General features: G+C 43.1%; 2 protein-coding genes across 4 annotated transcripts in view; one reads left to right on the top strand and one right to left on the bottom strand.

Annotated features, from left to right (window-relative positions):
- TTC7A (tetratricopeptide repeat domain 7A) overlaps positions 1-14,298 on the bottom strand; it is a 181,146-nt gene extending 166,848 nt beyond the window's left edge. For 2 of the 3 annotated variants that reach the window (XM_054195000.1, XM_054195001.1), the window contains exons 1-3: positions 13,584-14,298; positions 10,566-10,729; positions 8,747-8,915 (exon numbers count right to left, since the gene is read on the bottom strand). In XM_054195000.1, the coding sequence (XP_054050975.1) occupies positions 8,747-8,915; positions 10,566-10,729; positions 13,584-13,749 (499 nt within the window). In that variant the 5' untranslated portion in view covers positions 13,750-14,298. Of the gene's footprint in view, positions 1-7,954; positions 8,012-8,746; positions 8,916-10,565; positions 10,730-13,583 lie in introns of those variants that run through there. The other variant, XM_054195003.1, reaches the window with a different exon arrangement.
- A 136-nt stretch (positions 14,299-14,434) lies between these two features.
- MCFD2 (multiple coagulation factor deficiency 2, ER cargo receptor complex subunit) lies at positions 14,435-18,855 on the top strand. The gene is made up of 4 exons (XM_054195004.1): positions 14,435-14,608; positions 15,255-15,403; positions 16,125-16,284; positions 17,408-18,855. Exons 1-4 carry the CDS (start codon positions 14,450-14,452, stop codon positions 17,537-17,539), a joined length of 600 nt encoding a protein of 199 aa, XP_054050979.1. The 5' UTR covers positions 14,435-14,449; the 3' UTR covers positions 17,540-18,855.
- Positions 18,856-19,149: the final 294 nt, after the last annotated feature.

Below are 19,149 nucleotides of genomic sequence, written 5' to 3'. Positions count from 1 at the left end.
CCTTCGTGTGTACTTTGGGACCAGGAAGGAGAAGACGGAAGGATAGAGTGCCAATTCTACTTATTTTTTTTAAAACAGACATACCCTGTGAGGACTAACAGGCTTGTTCCCCTGTAACTTAAAAGATTGTCAGAGACATCTGGAGCTTACTCCAAGGTAAAGCAGCACAGGGAAATCTTCCCATAGCCACTGGACACACACACACCATGCTACACAACACAGCCCCAGCACAGGGACAGCATCACAGGCATCTAAATGCTACCCCTAGCTTAGGCCATCTGAGAGTACATTTGTATTTATTTTCTTTTAGTGAAAAGAGTGCAGCATGTTGTCTCATATTCCCCACACAAACACTGTGCATTCCTTGTTCCGTTTCCTCAGAAAAGCATGTGAAACTACTCTTGTATCTCCTGATGCTGCTGACCCCACAGCTTCAGAGAACTAAATTATAGTGCAGGAGGCAGAGAAGGTTTCGTGCGTGTGTACAACCAGCACCTGCAATTGTGTGTGGAGAAGGGAATGGAAGACTAACAAAACTTTACCATCACAGAAAGTAAATCGCATTAACAAAAGGAACAAGAAGTTAATTTCCTGTTCCACTTTCCAAAGTTCAGTTATTTGCCTTTAGTGGCCTGCAGCTAACTCCTCTCAAAAGTCTAAAATCATACCCATGCTGTATGTATGCATAGCAGATGGTGCTTAACAAACTACTACTAAACTGCAAATAGAAAAAAAAAAAAAGTAAACTACCCTACCCAATGGCAGAGAAGAGCTCAAGAGGCGCAGCAGCCAAACCTGCTTCCCTGGCTGCCAGAGGAAGCCTAGGTGCACCAAGAATGCCAAGCCTGGGTCTGGCAACTCTTTCACATCAAAGCCAAAAAGCAGTGGCACCAAGGCACACAATTCACCAACATGCAACAGTTTTGAAGTTGTCACTGTCACAACATAAGAGCAACTCTAAACTCTTAAATTTCTATGCTGAAAACCCACATAAGACATACTAATACTAGGCCCTTTTATCAAGACACCAGCATCTACAAATCGGGGCTTTTGCCTATCAGACAGCTGCTCTGATGCCAACATGAATAAACAGCGTGCTTCCTGTCAAGCTGGCAGAACTGTGAACACCAGCACTTTGAAGTGTATACCAGGTACAGAACAAAGTCTCTCTCTCTCTCCGATGAGGATTAACATTTAAAAGACGCAGTTTTTGTCAGGCAAAAGTGAAAACAAGTTCTGCCAACAAAATGCCTTACCCTCAGTTACTCATTTTTTAATGTCATATTGCATCATACATCCTCGTGGCTGGGACTCAGTTTTCCTAACCGTCAGGCAAGAAAACTAGTTTTATTATTTAGGCTCTGTTTAAAGGAACCCACCTCCCACAGATCTCGGTGCTCAAAGATATAAATCTCATCTATTTTTACTCATCAGGGAAGGATTCCAACGTAAATGAATTTGCGTTCTGCCCCTGACAGACCCTTTTAAAAAAATAAAAATAAAATAATGAAAAAGAAAACAATTTTTTTCTTCCATTGCAGGTCTACTTAGTCACAGCAGCAGCTGAAAATACTGGCAAAAGTAACCTCACTGAGTGGCTGCCAGTAAAAGAAACAGCAGTTAAGGAACAGGAGGAGACTAGTACAAGCCAGTACATCATCTCAAAAGCAACATCTAGGTTAAAACAGCTACGTACTGCCAAGCGTCAATCGTTCTCACGAAGCCCATTACCACACAAGAACAATATATTTGTATGAAAAAAGTAAAAGCAAAGCTTTAGATAATTTTTCCCCACAACTTTCACCCAAACCTATGCTTTTCTCTTCTTAACTTTGTGCCTTGTATAACTCTGGCTCATCACAATCAGCAAACTTTCCCAAAGACTATGCTGTCTTTAGGAAAGTCTTTGCTGCTCCCCTGAACACTACAAGGAATTCAAGCACCTCTGGCAGCACTGTTGCTTCCAAGGTGGGCAGGTTCCAAACAGTAGTGAACTGGAGTCCCAGTGAAGCCAGCACGCTTTAAAGTAACAACTCTCCTGGTGTAAACGGGATGATTAGGGTAGAGAAGATTTAGACTCTCAAGTAAGAGCCTACAGTAAGCATACCATGATGTCAACAGTGCCTGAGCAACATAATAATTGATACTAATAGGGACTAATAATTGACTAACTAATGGAGAGAGGCAGGGAGAAAATTCAGGCTCTTAGGATTTTTCCCTGTCCTTTACAACCTACTGCCCGTTTCTGCTAAATGGGTACATTACAGTACGCTGCCCCCATGTCAGTCAGTAGTAGCAATGCAGGCAGGATGAAAACTCAACTTTTTAGGGGGAATTTGGTTGTGCTGGAAGGAGGGGAGGAAGAGCTGGGTTCCCTCTTTTTTTTACCACTACCAGATCTGGGTATTTTCCTTATAGTCATCTGGCTACTGAACAATAATACAGAAATAGATCACCTTTATCTTGACATGTGCAATTGAAAACATGCTTTTACTTTCACCCCTTAGTGCCCAGAGAGGACCTAAAGAAAATTATTTATTTGAACACGGAAAAAATGCCATCAACCTTCCATTAATCCATTTCCTATACTTGTCTCAGTTGACAAGACAAGGTATGTCCTTATATAGTAAGGCCCCCACATACTATCTCTTTTTAGATATTACAGCAGAGTCATTCTGAGTTCAAGAACTCTTTAAAATCAGCCTGTGCAAAAGATCCCAAGCACAAGAGTATGCATAACCACAGGGAGGGGTTTTTTTTGAATCGGAAGGCAGAATAGTATTCCAAATGCTTGTCTGGAAAAAGGAGACTGCACCTTGCAAAATGTTATGTCCTCTGAAATGAGGAGCAGGCTCAGAAAGTGCACGTTATGGCCTGTTAACACGTTTGTAAAACATGACCTGAAATAAAAATGCTTCCTGTAAAAATAAGTTAGAAGAGTAAATACATGTTCGAAAGAAGATTATGAAATAAATTATGAACGTGCAAAGTCACAAAACGTTTCCAAACTCAGTTTATCTGTACTTGAAATCGTTCGAACTCCTGGCACTCAGAATCATTCCACACAGTCTGTATTCCTGTACACTCACTAGTTTGGGTATTGCCATCTCCTTCATCAAAAACTAAGTAGACAAAAATCTCATCCCAGAGAAGCTAACTGGAAATTCTGTTTTCAGAAGCACTCTGTTTAAAAGAAAGGCTGCTGAAGTTAAGCCTATAACACACAATAGTCCATGAACATTGTTTGGATGCAATATATCCTTGCACTATGGAATTGGCAGCTTTTAGTTAAAAAAAAAAATGGAGAAGTTACTGGCTTAGGATCTGAAATAGGAGTTTGATGAAGTACTGAAATGAGTCTTTAAAGTAGAGGCACTTTCTTCCAGGGAAGACAAAAAAAAACAAGAACAAAATAACGCACCCCACATTTCTTTCTCCCTTTCAGTTCTCTCCACTAATTTAGTTCAATCATTAGCTTTTCAGAGCTGATGAACCAACAAAGTTTTGACTAAATAAAACCAAACAGGAAAGCTTATTTTTCCCATTTTAAGTTACAAATTTTAAAAAAAAAATGCACGCACGACAAGAAATTTACCAGTTTTCACACTTAGCAGAAACACCGAGTTAAAACACTGTAGCAAGTGAAATTCATTTGTTTACCTGAAAAGATTTTCTTAATCGAATTCTTTAAAGAGAAGAGGAAAAAGTAGATTTATCAGAACTTAGCTTTGCAATAAAGCTACCTTTAACTGTACATTTTATTCTAATTTCCAAACAAGTTCAGCTGAATACAAATCTAACCTAGGAAATTAATCATCCTGTGGAAAACCGTATTAGAAAATGAATGACACCCAAGAAAATGTCAAAATTAAAGACTCCAATTAAGTGTATGAATGAGTGGGTGATGTATCCTCTGATTAGTTAGAATGAACAGTTTTATTACCAGACTTATGTTTACTGAACGCAAACCTACATGTTTTTAATAGTTCTGCAAACCAGCACAATAAGAAATTAATTAAGCAGCAGAAGCACAAAAGGAAGTTTAATATAGATTATTCAAATTTCAAGGCTTCAGTTAGTCAATTTAAAGTCATGATTAAAACCAACCAGGTAGTTTTCAAACCAGCTGAGTAAAAGGTCAGTTTTTCTGTTTATTATCTCTGTGTGATATCACTATTTTCCTTTCACCAGCATAACCTCCAAACAACCACTTCCAGTATTACAAATCCAAGACAAAGATTTCACAGGGCGAGAAAGCAGAACAATATACTTCCAAGCAATACTGACCTCATTATCATTGAAGTTTTAAAAGATACAACCGTAAGAGAAACAGGAAAACATGTAAGATAGCAGTTTGTCCTAAAAATGAACAAACAAAAAACCCTAAAAACCCACAAAGAGCTGGACTGAACCCAGAACCTTGGATGCAGGCTCCAGGCTGTTTAGCGTAATCAAGCTCAGGAAAAACCCTCACATGGTGGATTCAGGGTTTTGCTTTCAGCAATGGCATTCGCAGCTCTTAGGAGGGCTCATAAAGACCAGTGGCTCAATTCGGCAGAGTTTCTCATGATCTTACGTTTTTTCGGAGTGTCACACTACAGATCTTAAACAGCTTTAAATGACTTAAACGGGTTCAAGAACAAAATAAAGACTGCTCTGAGACATTGAACTATCAAAGTCTCTTTTCCTTGTACGTGTGACTTGTTATAACAAAACACAGACTATGATCAAGGCTTCTTACAGACACAGCATCACCTTGTTCTCTTCCACATGGATTTTTCTAAGGCCTAAAAATGCCAAGCTCGCACTGCAGCCTTTTGATACAAGGGATTAATCTCACCCATATTTAGATACCCACAAAAAGTTAATCCACAGCCTCCCCTCAGTCACCAGAGGAGGCTGTATTGTACAATACCGTGCGCTTCATCTGTGTCAGACACCATTTGAAGACGTGATGAATCACCCCAGAACTGCCAGTTTCTGACTGTACAGAGAGTTCAGACTGGAGCTGCATGAATTAAACCTACCCTGAGCTGAAAATGGCCAACAACAACACAAAAATTACTGCAGGATGGACTGGGAGAAAAAGAGAAAAAGAGGCAGTGGGACTGTTAAAGCTTCAACTCACTAGAAAACCAGCTAGATACCATTTGCAATACTACATCATTGCTGCACAGATTTAGATAGCTACCTGTCTCCAGGCTACGCTCCTCCAGGTGGAAGAAGTCCAGTGCCTGGCCTGACAGTTGCTCTGATGGACACAGGGAGCTCCTCTGCACAGCGCTGACTCACCTTGCAGAAGCTCCGGTGCCACACATCCTGACCGCAAGCACTGCAGCAAGCCAAAGGCACTCTCAGTCCTTACAGATAGGACCCACGTGCCACATCAGCCCTGCCTGAGCCTTCATCGCTCAGGCTGACAACAGTCTCCTTCAGTTAACACCGCTCTCGACACACTCTCACGCAGCGCAGCAAGAAAGGCTGTGCAACACACATTGCAACACCATAGAAGCCTTTCAACTGACGTGGAATTTAGGTGTGCTGAAGCCCTGGCTAGAGCGATACCGTGCTTTGTAAAAGGTTATGCTGTGACCTACCCTACTACCAGGAACATTTATCCACTGGGAGCAGACAGAGATCTCTGCAAGGTTTCTGCAGCAAGCACAGCCAGAGGGAAACCAACAGGCTCTGGCAGTTACACACGTTGTTCTGATATCTTTTTTGCTTGCTTGTTTCAAATGGACAATGCCAGATAACGAAGCCACAACATGTCCCAAGTGAATTAGAAGCAAAATGAGAGCAAGTTTGCTTACTCAATACTGTTTTATGCAAGAGACAGAACTGCTTGCATCAGAGATCACCTGCTGTACCGTGAACTGAGCAGAGGTTTTAAGGAGAAATTAACTTCACGGTGGATGGGGAGGGAGGAGACAAGTCCAGACCAACCACCCACCAACTAACCATAAGAGGTTAAAATTAGTCATCATGAAAAATCAAACTGTTGTCAGAGCTCCACTCATGGTACCCACAGAACTTCTCTCTTCACAATGTGGGGATTTAGAAACAGGACAAGCAGAAGCAGTCAGTTGAGAAACTGAAGGAGTCTTGTCCTCTCTGCCATTTCTTCTGTGACTTGTCAACTGCTCGAGTGCCTGCATTTATAAGTAACTTCAACATTCACTGCTCAATACTCAGCTTCGGTGGAAGTCTACTGAGCAAGGCAAGCAAGAAACTTTTTCCCTGTTCAACTTCTGCAGTCCAATCACAAAGGTATAAAATCCATATTGCTTTTTACCAGAATATGAACCTTCTACATGCTATGGACCTTCAGAGGAAGACCCCAGAGATTTAGTTTAACGTCCAGCCTTCAGTGTTGCGGACCTCAGGTGCTCTAAAAAAGCAAACTCAGTTTTGCTGGTTCACATTTCATTTCTACCACTGACTTTATCCATACAGCTCCCCCCAGTGTATCCCATAACTTTCTCATTACATTTTTGTTTGTTTCCAACGGTAATAGGGTGTGATTTGACTTTTCTTTCTTCAATGACCTTTCCAGCATAATCCCGAATCCTTGGGGACCTACACTGCCATTCTGCATATAGGCACAACCTAGCAGTACTAGCTACTCAAAACCAAGGTGGTTTCAGGTTCATACTAAGAAGTGATATAAAGTTCTGGTGTCTAACCAATGCTGTATGAACAGACATATTTTATTAAACCAACTACTTTCTCCCACTACTGAAAATCTAAGTAAGAAGATAAATGGGGAACCTAAGTTCTGCCCTGAAATAAAGACAGGACTGTGGCTTTTCTAGTTTGTTGCCTAAATGATCCCTGCAAAAGTTTTACTACCAGCGATGTTCAAGAGCATCTTTAAAGAAGGTTTCAGTTTGCGTAAGCAACCAGTAGTTCAACCGAAGGCAATAATATGGTATGGATCAACAGAATTTCTGCAGAGATACCAAATGACAAAAGGGGAATAAGAAAAATCTTTAGCATAAAGTATAAGTGAATTTTAAACAATTCAACTCTGTGTTGTTACTTGCCCTGCAGAGGTAGCCTGGACAGGTATGTTTTGAAATGAAAATTTAAATTCACACTACTATTGCCACAGTTACCTGTACAAATTTCTAACATTTAAGGGCTTTTTTCTCTCAAACTGGGAGGTTGAGCACATGGCATGGGGTACCGCGATCGTAGCAGCGAGTGTCCCCTCCAAACTCAGCTGGACAAGCTTCACTTTGCTGGACTTTTCTCTGTCAGAAACTTTGGTAGAATACTAAGCGATTTACTAGACCCTTGTTATCTTGGCTAATCTGAAAATAATGATCATGGAGGATAAAAACTGTGGAACAGTAACAGCACAGAGGATGCTCTGCAATGGCACACACAAACACAGGGGCAACACAATATTTACGTTCCATGCTAAATGACGTGGGGGAAAAAAATATACGGCCTGATCCTCTGAGGCAAACACCTCACACGAAGTATCTTCATATGCAAGTGAAGTAGTCAATACCACAGAGGAGGCCTTCCAGGAACCATGTTGTTTCATCAGCATTCATGCATACCTTATTATTACACTCCCACCTCGCCAAGGGCCTTACCCAGTTCCCAGTGAGGACAGTGCATCTCCTTCAGACTCTGGAGCGCACCAACCGTTGCTCTCAAATACGCTGCTATGAACGCACTGGCAGTTACTCACTCCTCTACGCCATGCAAGTATTAGTGCGAGTTACAAGTAAATGAGTCCTACGCCACAAAAGCTCGTTAATGAAGCAGATTCAACCAGTGCCACAGAAAACAAAATCAAAGCAAGCAAAGCAGCACAAATAGGTTTTAAAAAAAGCTGAATGACCGTGTGAGATCATGAAACACCCAGATTATTATCAGCAGTACTAGCAGCCCAGTCAAACAGTATTTTGGGTTGATTTGGTTTCACTCTTTTACATACCAGTTGAAGGTATCTGATCATCAGAGTTCTCATTCACCTAATTAGCTGGTGGACATGCTGAAAAGAGTAGAAAGCAGTAGATAGGTAGCAGTACTTGAGCAACATTTATAAAGGAACTGAAAGCAAATGAAGGAGAAGATTACTGGTCTTTTTTCCCCCCAAGTCAAAAACTGACTAGGGTCTTCCTTTCCCCCACTCAAAAAGGAAATGCAATTTCACTACCCATAGAGGCAGTTTTTATTAGGATCTCTCAAACAGTGCAATGTCTGTAGAATTACAAGGGGGAGGAGAGATTCCTGCTTGTACATAAGGTCTGATACTGTGTGACATGCATTGCAAAAATATACTACCTGCTTTGAAAGCACATATTCTGTTAGTCCAGAGTTTAAAACTTGGAAACATCATCCTTGCTTAATTCACAGAAATTGTTAAAATTTACAAGTGGATGAACTCGTTCTAAGAGAAAGCATAGGCCCCAATTCAGCTGAGTGCTTGATTAAGATTTTCCCAAAATGGATGCACAAGCTCAAGCATGTTGCTGACTTACAGCCAATGGTTACCGCAAGATTTCCAATTTCGAGCTTTTCATTACAAGCCAGCCAAGTTTAAAAACCATGGACTAAGACTCCATAATGCCTTTAAGTATAAACTACACAGACCATACCCAGTAGGATTTTCTAAAGCATACAACACTGCCCTAACTCCGCTCCAATCAAATCACTTGGAGAAATACCTTCAACTTCAGCATACCTAAACACAGCATACTTCAAATACGCATATGCAGTCCTTTACCTTTAATAACAAAGGCTTCAGTTACCAAACGCAGCATGTACAGGGGTTCATCTTTTGTTGAGAGGTCATCAATTCCTGCTTTTGCATACATGCTGATGGCATCTCTGTAGGATCCCTCCACATAATGAAGCTTTCCTAGGATCAGCATAGCTTCTGTCATATACTTAGGCTGAAATGGAGCAGGAAGAGGAAAAGAGTGTTTACATGGTACAATACCAGACAGCAAGAATGAGATACTTCAGAACAAATTAAGCAGATTCATAATGCTTTCCTCTCAACGTTTCTAGCCCCACAGGCCAGAGCAGGAAGAACTTAAGCATCTAGAGATCTTAGGGCAATGCTGATGACAGCAGCAAGCAACAAAGGTCAGGCAAGTACTTTGAAGCTCAGTTTGGAAATACACAGCTTACAAGCCACCTCGTCGATTTCAACTGACCTACTCTATTGATTCACCAGCCACAGATAGCACATAAAAGCCCGGTATTGCCTGAACTACATACATACATACCAAGAAAATCCCCTGCTTTTAAACTAGGCAGAAAGCATCACTTTTTAGTCAAGTGATCCCCTCTCCTCTGTACATTTAACTAAAGAGCAATAAAGGTCCCAAATTTTCTTAAGTTATCAAAGAATTTTCAGGCAACGCTAGAAAAACAGAAGGCATGCCTGCAATTTCTAAGATTTTTTTTTTGTTTCTTAAGAATTGAAAACACACATACAAAACTGTGTAACAAAAAAATCTTAGTAAAATACATCCATTCAAACCCTTTTTATGCTTTGGAAAACACGAGAAGTTTCCAAAGCTTCATACTCATTTTTCTAAATACATGTAATCAATACAAGGTCAGTGCTGCACCTGTAGCCAAGTCACCAGTAACAAACAGTAACGGCAATTCATGCAGCCAAATTAGCACCAGAACCTGGAAGGATTCAGTGGTTCTGGATGTTTTGGGGCTAAACGATAAAGAAAGAGGGTTGGATCGACTCCCCTTCCTTCCCTCCTCCTTTTTACTTTTTACATACACTGACTTTCAAGAAGTTAAGAACACAGAACCCCCCCCAGAAAAGCCACTGCACACTTGCTCCCTGGAAATTAACATGATAAAAGTGTAACATACACTTCCAAGCTAACTAGCCTGTAAGTTTCAGGACCAAAAGGAATACAAGTCTAGAACAGACTATTGCAATTGATCATCTTTTTAAAGCCAGTTATGCAACTGTGTGTCCAAGGACACCTATACAGCATCAGCCATCCACGCAGAGTCTTCAAACACTCCTAAAGCTCTGCAGCTGAGTTGACCCAGACCACAAAATAAAATAAAAGCATAACTTTGCATAACTTCTCTGGCAGAGACCTGAAAGCAAGGCAAGGCTGTAATCCTGAACTCAAACCACGATCTTAAGTGCCTGACAGCAGCTTGTGGCACATTTTACCTCCGATCTGGAGATGACTAGGTATACACAATTCCCTCAGACCGGGAGCAGCAGTAGATCACTCCGCTTGCTAGGCTGACAGCACCATTATGCGGCCATGCCCCACCACCCCAGAGAATTCCTAACTATTTATCCTGCATCTTTCTAATAAAAAAAATATACAGGATATGTACTTGTAGCACATAATTTGTTTGCATACGAAAAAGCAAGTCTCCTAGCAGAAGACACTGCAAAGGGGTGCTGAATTACCAGTCCATTAGTTAATGCCTACAATACAACACTATACAAACAGGAACACAGGCAACACCAACACCTTGTAACAGACTAACAATCATATGAAAGAAGCATCCAGTTGGAAGAAATTACAACAACAGAGTCCACTTACTCGTAGCTTTCCTCTGCTTAAGATATTGGTAAGATACTGTTTAGCTTCACTCAGTTTTGGCTCATTCTTCTCTGTCAGTGGAATGGAGTCCTTCACTTTGGCAAAATTTTCCTTCAAACATTCTTCCAGGAGAGCCTCTGCAAGCAGCATACTCCCGTAGTCCTCTGAAAGCACATACCAACCAACAAGAAACATCACTTAGTACCGTACTGCTGATAAATAGCATTAAAAAAACAAAACAACACACCTTTGAGACGCACAAACGTAACCCAAATGAGGGAGTAAGGAAGAACTAGCAGAGAGAAAAAAGTTTCATTGACTTCTAGCTATTGGAAACAGTGCGTTTCCTATGAAAAACACAAGTGACATTTCCTTTTAACTTGAAGATTTTGCCTAGTGAATCCTTTAATTTGGACAGCACTGTTCATTCTTGTGTTGTCACTAATATAACACTTAAGAATTCTCATCACAAAACTCACTTTCAAAAGTATAAGACCAATCTTCGTAAATATTTAAGTGCATGCTTTAGATTTACAAATGTATAAGCATGAAATGCATGCTTCAGACTACAGATAAGCTATGAATTTCACTGCAGAACAGTAATCACATCAGAAACTTTTAAGATTTTCATGAAAGTTCACAGAAAAAAAGAAAATAGAGAATTTAGACACATTCTACACATCCATTACTAAAGACACAGAAGGCTTGATCCAGTGACATAACTAATATGCCGCATAAAATTCTTTGTACATTAAAATCCATTCCTGTTCAGAGTTCCACAAAGAAAAGAAACAGAAAAGAAACATAGGTAGTAGCACTGGATATGGTGTGAAACATCATGCGATGTTGCAATTATACACTGAAAAAAAAAAGAAAAAAGTTTCATCTGCCAGTGTACTTGGAGTTCTTGCATGACAGGTCCAGTTCTGCAATATATTTATTCATAAAAGTAGCACCTCAATCAGCTGACTAGCGAGTCAGACAGGGTAAGAAAATCTTTGTAAACCAAAGAGCCAAGGCCAACATTTCATATATACTTCACATTTCAAAGTCTGAAATTCTACAATGCAGGAAACACGATAGTGTACCTATTTCTATATTTTCAATCCATGGGACAACTTATCCTCACTTACTACATACAGCATTAATAATCGACTTGTGAGGGTTTTTTGTTTCCTATTTTTTTGTTGTTCTGGCTTAAGTGTTCAGCTGCATATCGGATTATAACCACAGTTCTTCCTGCTCAATTGCAGCTCTACAACTAACTTGCACGAACAAAGTATATGTACATGAAACGGGTAGTGTAAATGTTCAAGTGCATTTTCCCCCCATCCTTGCATGCAATCACTTCTACGCAACACCAAAGAGCTTTTGGGTAGTCACTGATCTCTTAACCAAGCTTAAGGAATTACATAAAACCATATACAATTAAGAAATAAATATACACAATCTCTCAAAGCAAATACTACTATTAAAAAATCCCATCCAGAGACACTATTGTTTCTAGAAACACAAAACTGTAGCTAGTCCCTTGCTGGAAGAAAAGTTCTGTAGCACTAATAAAGCATTACTCTTTCATAACTAGCAAGTTATGATGACATAGCAGCAAATTAACAAATGTTTTTACAGCAATCATACTGTTGTTATGCCTTTTAATTACAAAGTAACAAACTAATGTGAACTCTTGAACTATTAATGCCCCCAAACTGCATGATGATCTCTGCACCTGGGAAGCGCTGCTGAAACCTGACTAAAGTTCAAAGTTTGGCCGTGTGGTTCTCAACACAGGGTTCAATCTGCATCACGTATACACTTGGAAAGCCTTGTAAACAAACATGTATTAAACTACCAACATCTCCCCCCACCACGCTTTCCCACTGTGAAGTTTATGCACTCCGGCAAGCTTCAATTACTCTAAGGCCGCATCCTAAAAACGCTCCTCTAAAGAAGCGAATTTATTCATAGAAATAGCTCCTCTGACTTCAGCGGCAGAACTCGAAGTGTTCAAGGCCAGGCTGGATGGGGCTTTGAGCAGCCTGATCTAATGGGAGGTGTCCCTGCCCGTGTGGGGCAGGGGGGGTGGAACTGGATGATCTTTAAGGTCCCTTCCAACCCAAACCATTCTATGATTCTTGTACCAGTGCAGTGTCTGGGATCAGGTCCTCTTCACAGCTTACTGCTGCTGACTACAGACACAGAATTTTATATTTCTAAGTTAGGCTGCCTCACTTCTTACAAGCGATTTCATTTAAAAAGAAGGAAAGTAGCATGCTATAACAGGGGGGAAAAAAAAAGGTAAGAATACATTTGCTATTTATGAAACCTGTCTTACAGGTGAAGGAATATTTGGATGAGCCTAAGCCTTAAAATAAAGCAGTCCCCTTCAGAAGTGTAGGGAGATAACTTAGGGGCATCCAGAACAGGGTGGGGAGAGGGCAAGAGGGAATCAGGATCACACATATCGAGAATCTGAAGAGACATTTCCAAACACGGGATTTTTCGGTCGGTCGGTTGCCTGGCCACAGCCCAGCCGAGCTCGTTAAATGAAAAGCTAGGCACCGAGCTCCGCCGCCACCTGCGTCCAGGTGCTCATCGAGCCCAGGGCAACATCCCCAGCGCTCGGAAGCCACCGAGCGGGCGCCGCTGCTGCTCCCGGCTCCCGCGGACAGCCCCGCGCAGGGCATGTCCCCCGCGGCCCGACCGGCTGGGAAGCGGTGACACGAAGAGGAAGCGCAGAGGTTTTTCTTCCTGAACGCCGTCTCCCGGGCTCCCGCCGCCTCCTCTCGCCATCCCTCCCTCCCTCCCTCCCTCCCTCCCTCTCGCCGCGGGGCCGGGGGGCACCGGGCGACACCCCGGCAGACCGGGGCAGCCGCAGCTCCCGCCCACGCCAGCCCACCGGGACGGGGCTGCCGAGCCCCGGAAGGTGGCACGGAACGACAAGCCGCCGCCACCGCCCCCCGCCCGGGCGGTCCGGTAACGGCGGCCGCCCTGCCCTGCCCCGCCCCGCCCGCCGCTTACCCGCGTCCTGCGCCCCCCGCGCCGCCGCCGCCGCTTTACGCGGGGGCCGCACCGGCGGCAGGAGCTGCCGGGCCAGGTGCTGGAGCTGCCCCCAGTGCCCCTCCGCCCGGCACCGCTCGATCTCCCCTTCCAGCTTCACGTGTGAGTGCGAGGACTTGGCCGCCATCTTAGCGCCGCGCCGGGCTGGGCCCGCCCCGCCCCGCCCGCTCCGCCCGGCGGGGAGTCCCCGGCGGTAACCACCGGAGCCCGTGCGTGGCCGCGGTTCCGGGCGGCCCCGGAGGGGTGACACCCTGCCCCAGCCCTGCGGCCGGGGACGGCGGCGCCCTCACGGCCGCCCCTCGGGAGCCGAAAGCTCGCACCGCTTCCCCGGGCTGGGGCTTGCGCGGGGGGTTAAAACCTCCAGAGGCGAAGGCAGCCGCTGTTTAGGCGCCGCGCGTAACAGTAACGAGGCCCTCGGCCGTTGGTGAGGGGGAGAAGCCGAGGGAACGGTTTAATCGACAGAGGGTAACGGCCACGGGACGCCGCCGCCGTTCCCGAAGGAGCAGCGGGGCGGGGAAAGCGCCGCTGGTGGAAGGGGCTGTGGGGAGGCGCCGTGCAGGGTCGGCCGGGGACAGCCCTGTCAGCGGGCACACGCCGCCCCTTTCCACCGTCCCGCTTGCTCTCGGCTCCGCCCTTCTGCTCCGCAGGACCAGCTCGGTGCGTCCTTCTGCGGCGGGAAGGGGTTCTCCTCGCCGGCAGCTGCCCGGTGCCGGGGGGCGGCCGCGGGGTGAAGGGGCGCCGCGGTGGCACCGCCCCTCGGTGGGCGGGGCGCTCCACCTGTCCCCTCCGCGAGGGCTCCACGTGGAATTCCCGCAGCGGCGCAGCCAATGAGGGGGCAGAGGGGGCGGGGCCGGCGCGCGCGGCGGGTGCGTGGGGTCAGAGGTGAGGCCGGGGATGGTGGCCGGCCTGCCCCGAGCGCGACGCCACCTGCCCCTCTACTGGAGCCCGCCGGAGGGACGGCGACGGCAGCAGCCATCCGCCGCAGGGTGCGTAGCCGGGCGGGGGTGGCGGGGCCTCTCTGCCCGACCCGGCAGCCGCGGCGAGGGGAGGGTGGGGGGCCGGGCGGGCGGAGAGCCCGGTGCCAGCTGTCAGGGTCTCCGGCGCCGCTCCCCGCCGAACCGGCCGCACTCCGGGGCCGGGAGGAAAACCGGCCTCCTGAAGGGCTTGAGCGTGTCACTTGCCTGCCACGCGAGCGCTGCAACGACCCTGGCTTTTTTAAAGTTGTATATTATTTAGGGCGTGCAGTCCTGATAGATCCACTAATGGGACGTGGCCGCCGTGGTACCCTAAGGGACCGTTACTGCCCCAGCCGTGGGGCCAGTCTGCATGAGGCTGGCGTGGCTGCCTGGCTGGAAGCAATATAAAGTCCTGAGCGTGGCTAAAGGGTGCTCATTCGCTATGTGAATTTTAAAAAAAGAAAGTAATTCTCTGAAAATTACTGCATGTTTTCTTGACACGGGGACCCTCAGAAAATTGTAGCTCATTGCGTTCTGCTTGCCAAAGGCCTGAAATGAAACAAGTTCTTCTGCTATAGAACTTAGTGGGGTTATTTCTAAGTACTCTGTAAATCTGCTGAAAGTAGATTGCTTTTTTCATCTGTTTTTTGGGGGGGGAATGTTTTCCTTTTTGCAGGATATCATGATGGCCCAAAGGGTTTTTAGAATGCATTTGCTGTTCTGCTTTCTGGCCACGTTCTTCATCTCTGTCCTAGCTGAGGAACACGGAGGAGAGAGTCAACATGCAAATATTCGCCTTGATAAGAACTTGGTACAAGATAAAGAGTATGTGTTTCATGTTCTAAAAATGTAAACTTTACTTCTTAATGATTTTCTTATCTCTTAAGTCTTGTTGCGTGAGTTGGACTTAAGCCTGGGACACCCTCTTTTCTCAGGGTGTTGTATGACTAGCTAGAGTCAGATATGAGACATGATTGCTCGATATATTTGTAGAGGTATGAGACCTAGAGATGTCTGTGGAGCATTTAGTCCTGCTTATACTATAAAGAATTACTTACAGGAATCCTGCTTACTTAGATCAACATATGTTAGACAAAATCATACTCAGAACAGGTAGAGGGAGAGGGGTTTTTCTCATTTGCTGCTTCATACAGAAAAAACAGTGGTAGCAGCAAATAAAACTCCCTAGAATACTTCATGGGAGTACACTGGGAAAGATCTTCCTCCAATTCCTGTGCTTTGGAAGACAGCCAGAAGGAGATTTAGGGCACTGCTTCAGTTGTTTTGATAACTTACTAAGTAGGCCAGAAGAAGCAGAAATAGCTATCGAAGGTGTTAGAGGCCACTGTAACAAACAACCTTTGTACCCCCTTCACCTTAGTATCAAACTGTAGCTTTCCGTTGTCCTGGTTCTCCAGGGTGCTTTTAGAGATACAATACTTCATGTGTGCTTGACTGTCTGATCAAAGACTAAATTTGATGTAAACAGAGCATTAAATATTAACTGACAGACATGTTCTGGGTTTTGTTTATTTTTTTTTCTTAGCCACATCATGGAACATTTGGAAGGTGTTATTGAGAAACCAGAATCTGAGATGTCTCCACAAGAGTTGCAGCTTCATTACTTCAAAATGCATGATTATGATGGCAATAATTTGTTAGATGGATTAGAGCTTGCTACTGCTATATCACATGTCCACAAAGAGGTAGGTGGAATTACGTAACAGGGCATGTGTGGTTGGAAACAGTTCTGACTCTCTAAAAGCCACTTACAATAGAACGGAACAGTTACAACATACCTTCAGTGCAGTTACAATTTTGCCTGAAAATGAGATTATTTTCCCCCCTCATAGTTTTGGTTTGGTTTATGAATGTGCTAGCTTTATTACAGCTTTTCATGTCACATTGCCATTTTCAAGAAGTCTCCGTTGTAGTTTAAACGGAGTGAGGGAGGACCGTAGAGTGAAAGTGATTTGTCAAGAGGGGATACTTTGGTAGGCAGGGATGGGGACAAAGGAAAATTATCCAAAATGAGATAATGCTTTTGAGGGTTTATAGAAATAGCATGTGTTATGATGCTATTTGAGGTTCTAAGGCTGTGGTTTTCAACTCCAAACTGTTACTGCCATGGATGCACAAACGGTACAAGACCTCTTGCTCAAAATTAGTGTTACAAGAACCTGTCACAGCCTGCCTTTTTCTGAACACAAATTCTGTTTCCAACTAGGAAGGACATAGTAGGAAGATACAATCATTAGGAAGACAATACTAATACATTGTCCTGTACTGACCTTTTGGAAGTTACAATTCAGAATAGGTGCATACACCTGTGGCAAAAAATACCTAGCTGAGAACAGAATAGTGGCTTGCTGTTTCTTGTGCAGAGGTACCTCTTTGTATTCCCCTTTGCTCGTAAGGAGTGTTACTAATGTCAAGCTTTGCATTTTGCAAGTTCTGACACACAGGAATATGTTTCTGTACTGTATTAGAAACTGTCGTGTCTATACTATATCAAGATCCAAATTAAAAATACATCTGTTAGATTACTATCCATTGTTATACACTGTGCTATTCAGCTTTTAGATCTTTTGGCTAAGAATATTAACTGGATACAAGAGTGCTTGTTCTGAAGTCCAGGGAACTTGGACTTCATAGCTTGCACTTGGTGAAAGTTGCTTGTATTGGTATAAGCGATTACGTAAAACTCAGTGCCAGATTAGGCACCAAACATGAATAGCTTAACAAAAAAATTAGTTGCCAGTAATCTATCATATGTGCCACTAGGTGGGAAACACTGCTAAACTGTTCAATGTGGTTTTGTTTCTGTAGGAAGGTGGTGAACATACCCAGGCAATGAAAGAAGAAGAGCTAATTAGTCTAATAGATGATGTCTTAAGAGATGACGATAAGAACAATGATGGATACATTGACTATGCAGAATTTGCAAAATCACTGGAATAAGGTTTTGCAGGGGGCTTGTTTCTCCTTCTAACTACGTGGAAATGTGAACCAGTATAATGTGATTCGTTACTGTCTCATATGAACCTCTGCTGTGAGAAGGAGAGGTGTACCAGTTCCAGCTGAATTTATTTGAAAGTTGTATGCGTTAAGAGATCGGCTAACTCAGAGTAAGAGCCATGTTTGACTAAATGTAGCTACACATTTGAATCTTGAAGCATGGAAGCATCAACAGTACTCACATGGGGTACAGCTGGCCAACTCTTAAGTAGCTGTGTATTAATACTAAATAGATCACAGACAATCTAAATTTCAGTTTTTTTCTCATTGGGTTATATAGTACTTGTTTGCTTACATCTTCTACTTAAACTTGTAAAATACCTAGAAAGCAAGAAAAGATTACTGCATGTAGTTGTATTTCAAGGATAAATGTCCTTTCCTTCTCACTAATTTCAATGGAAATTTGCATGTAAGTACAGGTGCTTGAAACAGCTATTTAGAGGAAAAGCATTTGTATGTGGTTTGTCTGTGAGGTCCATGTGATACCGTATGGACTTTAACACAGTCTTTGAAGGAACTGACTATTTTTAAATATGCGTACTTCCTAGCATACGCTTACATGTTACATATAAATATATATACATGTGGTGTTCAAGTCCTTCTTGTCCTTCACAGATTTACTTTTATATCTTAATTTAGTGATTTTTTTTCCTCTACCTTCCATGGTGTTTTCTTAAGGAAATGAAAGTATTTTTATTACATTTATGTGTTGTATTAATGCTGTATAGCATTTATTCGAGTAGCTTCTGCTATCTCATTTTGAAGGTCACATTAACAGTAAACCAGTTTAATATAAAAGCTTATGTTCAATTTGGTTTTTACAGTATTAGCCAGCAGGATAATCTAAGTGAGCAATTAATGCTGCCTTGTTAAGGTTTAAGTTCATATTCCTTGACACTTAAATTACGGTATTACCTTCAGGAGGTATTTCATAACTACCAGTTTCAAGATACTCGAGTGTTTGCAAATTAACATGGTTCTAGGAATGTTTTCACTGGCTTGACTTAATACTTGATAAGTTAAGCAGTTTAAGGCTATTAGAGAAGTGATGTATTGCTGTGTTATTGGTATTTGGTGACTCTAAAACATAACTGAATCTTAAATTGCATTCAATCATTATCCATTAATAGAGAATCTAAATGTTAGCATATTTCTGTAAAATGTATAAAGAGCTATTTTCTGTACAAAATTATTCTTATACGAGAGAAACGCATTTGTAAAAGAAATTATTTCCTCTCTTTAAATGTTTGTGCAATGAATCCTGAGTGTCGGACTCCTTTCTTGTGCTAATTATTTATTTTGATACCGTTGTGGCCAGGATTGTGCTGGTTGTACAAGCAATAAAAATAAATCGGGGTTCATGCACTCTGGAGCTAGGCGCACGAGGCAGGAAGTCCTAGTGAGAAACATACCTAATTTTCTGATGTATTTTTAAGCCCATCTCTGTCACTAGCCGTGATCTTAAAAGGAAGTTCTTCTTTCAGTTAAAGCATTTTTTAAATATCCCTTTTGAGGGTAGTTTATCTGGAGTGAATGTTGAATCAGAAGAAAGG

Source organism: Rissa tridactyla, chromosome 3 (genome assembly GCF_028500815.1).
Source record: "Rissa tridactyla isolate bRisTri1 chromosome 3, bRisTri1.patW.cur.20221130, whole genome shotgun sequence".
Lineage (NCBI taxonomy): Eukaryota > Metazoa > Chordata > Aves > Charadriiformes > Laridae > Rissa > Rissa tridactyla.
The sequence above is the reverse complement of the archived record's forward strand: the minus strand, read 5'-3'. Positions and strand labels throughout refer to the sequence as shown.

Coding starts and splice junctions, on each gene's coding strand:
- MCFD2 (XM_054195004.1), top strand. CDS start 14,450: ATGAGGGGGCAGAGGGGGCGGGGCCGGCGCGCGCGGCGGGTGCGTGGG. Junction 14,609..15,254: donor CAGCAGCCATCCGCCGCAGG/GTGCGTAGCCGG, acceptor TCCTTTTTGCAG/GATATCATGATGGCCCAAAG. Junction 16,285..17,407: donor TATCACATGTCCACAAAGAG/GTAGGTGGAATT, acceptor TTGTTTCTGTAG/GAAGGTGGTGAACATACCCA.